At 43.4% G+C, this 7608-nt stretch overlaps 1 protein-coding gene across 1 annotated transcript; it reads right to left on the reverse strand.

Annotated features, from left to right (window-relative positions):
• Window positions 1–1022: 1022 nt before the first annotated feature.
• Window positions 1023–5406, reverse strand: LOC123443963 (homeobox-leucine zipper protein HOX3-like). The gene is made up of 4 exons (XM_045120542.1): window positions 5244–5406; window positions 4665–4900; window positions 3586–3665; window positions 1023–1559 (listed from the first exon to the last, which is right to left on the reverse strand). Exons 1-4 carry the CDS (start codon window positions 5314–5316, stop codon window positions 1280–1282), a joined length of 669 nt encoding a protein of 222 aa, XP_044976477.1. The 5' UTR covers window positions 5317–5406; the 3' UTR covers window positions 1023–1279.
• Between the last annotated feature and the right edge of the window lie 2202 nt (window positions 5407–7608).

Consider the following 7608-nt stretch of genomic DNA (forward strand, 5'->3'; position numbering starts at 1 on the left):
CATCTTTTCATTTTTACATAAAAAATATTCACAGTTTCGTTCGGCCGGCCCGAGAAGTAGATGCAGTCCACGCAACCAAACCTACAACTTTCATCCTGTGTGGGCCTGGTTCGGCCTCATGCGGGCTGCCAAACACACCCAATATGAGAAGTAGGACCACCCATTTTCTAACCCTAGAAAAAGGCCGTCTCCTGCATGCCACCACCGCATTGAATGGCAAACCCTATTTCTCACTCATAGCGGTAAGTAGTCCGCCAAACGCAGAGAGGCGACATAGTGGGCTGGCCTAGCTGTCGTACGTGTGTATGAGGAAATCCGCTTTTCTTGTTTTTCATTCTTTTTTATTTTATTTCTTTTCATTTTTACCCAAAAAATATTCAGAGTTAAAAAAATCAAAATTTAGAAAATAGTTCCGAATTTCAAATTGGTTTCACGTTTCTTAAAAATGGTTCATTCTTTAAATAAAAATGGAATTTAATTTTTTGTTCACACTTTCTAATAAATGTTAAAAATTCAAAATATGGAATTTTATTTATTTATTCATGTTTTCAATAAAAATCCTACTTTTGAAAAAATCAAGTTTATAAAAATTGTTGGTTGTTTTTAAAAAGTGTGTGTATTAAAGGTTTGCAGTTTCTATAATGTTTTTACATTTAAAATTTTCTAAGGGATTTAATAAAATATCCATGTTTTTCAAAAAAATTTCATATTTAAAAAATTATTCACAGTTTCAGAAAATATTTAGGAAAATTTTCAGAATTGTTTTTCAATTCTCGATGCTGCAGTTTGTTCTTAAATACGTCCATGCTTTGAACTGGCTAGCAGCAGGTTATTAGAGTGCGAGGTTCTCCTTTTCTTGGTATGTTTACGTCACGCATTAAAAGAAAAATTTAAAGAAAAACCCGCTTCATGTCCTGCCCGGTGGGTCGGCCCAGTCGCATAAACCCCATGTGTCACGCTTCTATATGACGCACGCAGAATGCGTCAGATAGGATGTCATGTCTGGAAGAAGGTATCAGAAGTGAAGACAAGCACGCCATTTTTCTTTTAAGAAAAGAACACACAACGCTACAGAAGACCAAATGAGCAAATGGAACTAGAAGTCTTTTGTCCATGGCATGGGTCACACACCCACATCGTCCACCTCCAAACCCCACCACTACGTCCTTTTCACGTTCTTTCCTCCTTCATCGATTTACACAAAGACTTATCGATCGTGCGTCCTAGATTACCACTAGCAACTCTACCTCGACCTTTTCTCTTAAGCCCTAACTAAACTCTAAAACGCCGCTGAGGGACGGCGAGGGTCGAACGGCGAGGCGGCGGGACGGGTGATCCTTGGGCCCGTGGCAGCGGTGACACGCTCACAGCGGGGGCACATGGTGAGGGCGGACGCCGGGAGCGGCTGGCGTGTGTGTGGCGAGAGAACCGTGGGCGGGGCCACGCGCATCGCCCTCAGCTCCTCGACCTCCCGCTGCAGGCGGCGGTTCTCCTCCGTCAAGGAGCCGAAGCAGCGTTTCAGGTACTCGCACTCCATCTCCGTGTGCTTCAGCTTAGTCCTGTACAGTGTACACGTACACATACGTAGTTCAGTTTAGAATTATAGCAACTCAACCTCTACCACCAGCAAAAGAAAATGATCCGGGAATAGTAACACAAGTTGCTCCATCTCATAATGGAACATTGAACCTCGGAACCTACACTTGCACAAGTTAACGGTGCACATATAATTGCAACATGACAACATGGTTAGTTGTACTGCATATACTAATTGACGAGCACACGGAACAAAACGCAACCAAATGCACGTCTCACTGTGGGAGCTTAAACTAGCATGAGCTAGAGTACTATACGCAACTTAATTTGACCATAGGCCCCCATTCCAAGAACATTGTCATCTCGACGTAGAGTGAAGGAAAGCCAATGACTTTGGCCTTTGTTTCAGAAGTTTCGGGATATTTTTTTAGTTCCTAGTCCCTATCCGTTTGTTTTCAGGAACTAAATAAAGACTAGAGGTCATTAAATGACATGCAAAAATACTATGATACCCTTAGTAATGTAGTAGTAGTTATTAAATGACATGATAAAAATAAGGGCATTGTTGGAAAAAGTGCCAAAAAGTCTCAAAAAGACTCTTTCATAGGGACTTCTCCAAATAGTCTCAAATATCCCATTTTAGGTCCTAAAAGTCCCTCATGTTTCTTTCACATGAAACTTATTAAGACTTTTTTTAGTCCCTACATCAAAAAGTCCATGAAAACAAAGACCCCTTTGCTGGTATAAGATGGACGGTACTTCACGAGACTCGCGGAGCCAGGGTCAAGTTGTAGCCTGGCTTGCACGTGCTGATTAGTCCACGTGCCGATGCCAGCGATTAGATCAGTTGTTTAAATATAGATTATCCTAATGTAGTACGTACGTGTATCATGGAGGAATAATTATAAAAGGTGGTGAAGCCGCCTTACTCTATCAAGCTAGAGAATCTACCTAGTTGATGTTGTCCCGCATCTCAGATGCAGTACAAGTTTCAAGGTAGATAGTCAGTGATCTATGCCACCTTAATTGAGGGAAGGGTCCATAATTATGTTGGGACGAGAATAGGCTATCATTAGGTATACGACTGGAGAAGTGTTGGACAAGCATATTACTACTAATAGTTTGATTGGCGTAATCACTACATTACCATAGAAACTCATCTCTATGCAAGTTTCTTTGGACTGAACAACGACGGCTTAGAAACAAACTGTAAGTGCAATGTCTATACTAGCATTAGTTCAATCTCGAGGCGAGTTCAAAATAGCATGCACATCGGTTTAAAAAAAAATAGCATGCACAGCCAATCTGGTAGTCTGCAAGCTAACCAGCGTGCGTACCATGGACGCGTACCGCTCAATGGAGTTGCAACGTGACGCGAGTAGTTTCAAACGCAATTACTGGGCTGATGTTCCATACTGATAGACACCTTATGATCTACTAGCAGGGACGAAGCTAGAAAAAAAGCTTGATGGGATCATCTTCTATAAATCAACAGTAATTAGTACTCCCTCCTTCCAAAATAAGTGTCTCAACTTTGTACTAGCTCTAGTACAAAGTCGTACTAAGCTTGAGACAGTTATTTTGGGACGGAGGAAGTACTAAGTTAATGAAGGATTTATTAATTTGATTGGGGTCAATTGACCCCAATGCCTCTATTAAGGACTGGACAAGCATTGCCTTGAGTTACTTGACCTTTCAACAGATCGTCCAAGTTTGTCCCATTTGCCTCGGTTTCATTAACTAACGAACCAATTGTACGTCACCGGTTTCCCTACTTGAATGCATTTGCAGTGCCCCTGCCCGTTTCCTAAAATAATGTTACTAAATTAATAATAAGCCAAATAAGCCAACTAACTTGATTATCTTAATACTGACCACCGAACGGACTGTGGGGTAGACGAGTGGCTGTTGGCTAACGGTGAAGTTCCAAGTTCCAAGTGCACGTGAGGCTTGGCCATGTCAATGTGTGCTCGTGAATACTCCTATGTATGAAGAGATGGTACTCTGTATGTGAACATGACCAAGTTAAGAAGATATTCCTATTTTTACCTTGCCCTGCGGTTCTGAAACCAGACCTCCACCTGCCTGGGCTGCAGCTTCAGTTTGATCGCCAAGGCCTCCTTTTGCTTCTGCAAGAATTCCATTTCCAACATGTTAAATTACATGAATGGCTGCACGGCCCATGACGGTTGACACAGGCCTTGGCCGTCCATATTTGCAAAAAAGAGGCGTGAATAAATATGAGTAACGAAACGTTACTCCGGTAGTCAAACGAAGGCCTACTGCAACTGCAACTACGTACTACTGCTGTATGTGGAGGAGTAACTGCGTTACCCTGGCAGCTGTGACTAGATGGGTTCATTACTCGCCGCAGCCGCACTGTACCACGACGATATGAATACCAGTGCATAATAAGACCAACGTTGTGCTCTACAGTCTCTGCTAGACCGCACGAAACAATCAGAGGTGCGCCCCCACTCTTTATTTACCTACTACTACTACAAGTTGTGCACCGTTAAGGACTTAAGGTAGTCATATACCACTACAGATAGTACTACTACTAGTACTTTGACTTGTAATGCCACTAACGAGTAATGTGCCGAAGGGTACCCCGTATCTTGATTTCCCATATGTAGTACTCCGACTAAATATTTGTCTTTTTAGAAATTTCACTACGGTCTACATACGGATGTATATAGACATTATTTAAAGTGTAAGTTCAATCATTTTGATCCGTATGTAGCTCGTAATTGAATCTTTAAAAAGACAAATATTTAGGAAGCGGAGGGAGTATATTGTAATCAAACGTCGAGCAGTGCTACTTAATGGATCAGTGGTTGTCCGAACCCATCGCAGGGTTACACATCATGCTCTTCAATGTCCATCAAAGCAGCGCCACGGAAGCGAATCCAGTTCAAGATTCATCGGTACGACCAACGGATCAACTTTGCAATGATGCTGTCATCCGTGGACGAGATTTCTGGTGCACGTACGTAGGAGTATTTACTATTATTACGTAAAGTATTACGTGTAGTACATGCCGGCCGATCTTTAGCAAGTTATTAGCGGACATGAAATTGAAGGAGTCGCCCAGCATAAGCATTGGGTAGCAGATGTGTGTTGCTGACCGTTGAGAGGGTGTTGTTGAGGCGGAAGCTCTCCTCAAGGAGGCGGGACTGCTCCTTGGAGAGGCGGAGCTTCTTTCGGCGGCGCGGTCCGCCGGCGCCCCTCTCCTCCTCGTCCTCTTCCACACCACCCATCAGGAAATCCTCCTCCTCGCCGCCGCTCGCCGGCTGGTTCATGTCCAGGTCCCTCATGTTCCCGCCACTGTTGTTGCTGATGATGCTGTTGCAAATAAACCCCTCTGCCAAGGACAGCACGTTCGAGTTAGTTATCGTCGATGTCTGTCACTCACACCCTCAGCACTTCAACAGAAGAGCCAGCTACGGGGCTGTTACATGAACAAACTCAAACATTTACATTTAACATGCAACTGAAAAAGAGATGGAGAAAAAAAGATGCTAGCTACGGGGCTGTGCATTTCTTCCCCAAGCACCCAAAAGAGCTTGTGCATGCGCGTAGAAATACGGATGTTCACCGACCAGATTTGAAGCCATGAACGGAGAACACCATCCAAATTCTACAGCGGATGCTATAGTTGCAGCCGTAGGAGGGAGCCGGAGAACGAAAACAGCCCCGGAGCTTACCTGAGCCAGAGGAGGAGCTGAGACCGGGGACAGCCATGGTGAGCTCCAGGCCTGAAGGAGAAGTGGCCCCCATCACAGGAGACAAGGCAATGCGGAAACAAGAGCAAAGAAAGGGTGATGAGGATGGAGAGAGAGAGAGAGGAGGGGGCAAAGGCCAAGACAAAGACAGATTGAAAAGGGGTAGAAGCCTGGGGAGGCTTTATATAAAGGGGGCCGGGACGCGGGTAGAGTGATGCCACGACTACTCGTACTACTACTACGTTGGAGCTTTTGACAGCGGCAGTACTACCATTGGATGGAGAGAAAAAAATATGAAATGATGTAGCAGGGTGTGAGCAACACTGGTAGCAGGGTGTGATGTACTTTGTCTGCCAAGAAATTATTTGGTTCACACTGTTTGAGACATCGTGAGGTTTTGTTCTTTGACTGAGGTTAGGCATTTCCAACGCAGATAACCAAAATGCCCGTAAAAGTCCGGATCAAGCTCACCAAATAAAAACAGGTCCGGGCTGCCACAGGTTGACGAGAGCTCTCGGGCGGTCCGTACGTACACCACGTCTTACTCTGACACGGTGACACCCATGTCTAAACCTCATCCAGACCCCTCGCATTTTCACGGTCCTGCCCTCCTTCTCCACTCTCTATCTTCCGCTGCTAGACTCCGCCGTAGCCCTCCCCCTTCCTTGTATGCTGTCCAAACCTTGCTAGACATTGTTGCGGTACTTTCTCAGGTCTGGTTACCGCCCAAGTACCCTTCACCGGCAGACGTCGTCAAGCGGACATTGGGTCATGCAAGTGTTCAGACAAATGCGATAGTGCAAAATGTTGACGTTTTCGTTATTCACTTTGAAGCAAGCACGATGGATTTGGACGAGTACTTTTAGGACGAATTGATGGATTTGTCTTCACATGAGTATCCAATAGCGATGATGATAGTGATTCTTAAAGAAATGGATCATGCAAAGGAGCATGTTCTTAACATGAAGGTTTGAACAAAGGGACATCGAATGTTAAATTGAAACATGGCATAAGGGCATCTTACTTTGTATGATGACTACTTTGTTCACGATACGCTATCCAAAAACTATTTCCGACGTAGATCCTTGATGATGTAAGATGGAAACGTTTCTACTCCCTCGCGAGGGAGCCGCATTGGCTTATATTGATCGGGACAGAAACCATGTTGTGGTTTACAAGTTTTCCAACGATCGCTAGGATATGAAGGTTACAAGAGAAACATATATATACGAGAGAGATAGAGAGGTAGAGATAAGTTGAGATTACGTGCTTAAACAACCATCTATTCAACACCCTCCCTTAATCTCAACTATCCTAAATTGAGATATCTCTTAAACTCCTCAAATGGCTTAAGAGATATCTCAATTGTGAAACCTTGTTACCAATTTGAGAAGCAGGTGCATGTAGATACTCACAAACCTTGTTACCAACAAAATATATATCTGGTCTCGTCACTGTCAAGTACTGTAAGGCTTCCATAGTACTTCTGTATTTTGTGCTCTCTTCCTCCTTGAGTGGCTCCCCTTCAAAAGTTAAAAGTTTTTCCAAAGAAGACAGAGGTTTAGGTGAAGGCTTACAGTCCTTCATCCCCACATGACTTAGAAGTTCAGTAGCATATTTCTCTTGACTTAGTATTATGCCATCTTGAATCTTCTTAATTTTAATGCCTATGAAGAAGTGCAGATCGCCAAGATCTTTCAAAGCAAACTCTGAACTTAGATCATACAGAATAGCATTAGTAGCACTTTGTGAAGAGCTTGCAACTATGATGTCGTCAACATAGATGAGCATAAATATAATAGTTTTTGCCTTGTTATAAATGGAAAGTGATGTGTCAGCTTTAGATGCAATAAAACCAAGATGCCTTAACTAAGAGCTCAGTCTTGAGTACCGTGCTCTTGGTGCTTGTTTCAAGCCATAAAGTGCCTTATCAAGTTTACACACATAGTGAGGTGTGTTGTTAACTGCATACCGAGGTGGTTGTCTCACATAAACCTCCTCTTCCAGAACATCATGCAAAAAATGCATTCTGAACATCTAGCTGTGTGAAGCTCTACCCCCTAGACACAACAATAGCTAGGACAAGCCTAATAGTTGCGGCTTTAACAACATGACTGAAAGTATCTTCATAATCTAGGCCATAGCGTTGTTTTTGCAATTAGACATGCTTTATACCTGTCAACTGAGTCATGTGCCTTCTTTTTTATTCTGTGGACCCATTTACACTCAATTTTATTTTTACCTCTCTGCTCAGGCACAAGATGTCAAGTCTTGTTCCTCATAAGTGCCATGTACTCTTCATCCATTGCACTTTCCACTTTGGATCCTCAAGTGCATCCTCTACTCT

This window comes from Hordeum vulgare, chromosome 3H (assembly GCF_904849725.1).
Source record: "Hordeum vulgare subsp. vulgare chromosome 3H, MorexV3_pseudomolecules_assembly, whole genome shotgun sequence".
NCBI classification, from domain to species: Eukaryota; Viridiplantae; Streptophyta; class Magnoliopsida; order Poales; family Poaceae; genus Hordeum; species Hordeum vulgare.

Excerpts from the sequence above, each read along its gene's own strand:
- LOC123443963 (XM_045120542.1), bottom strand. The coding sequence starts at position 5,316 with ATGGGGGCCACTTCTCCTTCAGGCCTGGAGCTCACCATGGCTGTCCCC. Across the intron at positions 3,666-4,664 it reads TCAACAACACCCTCTCAACG|AAGCAAAAGGAGGCCTTGGC; the intron begins GTCAGCAACACA and ends GAATTCTTGCAG. Across the intron at positions 1,560-3,585 it reads TTTCAGAACCGCAGGGCAAG|GACTAAGCTGAAGCACACGG; the intron begins GTAAAAATAGGA and ends TACACTGTACAG.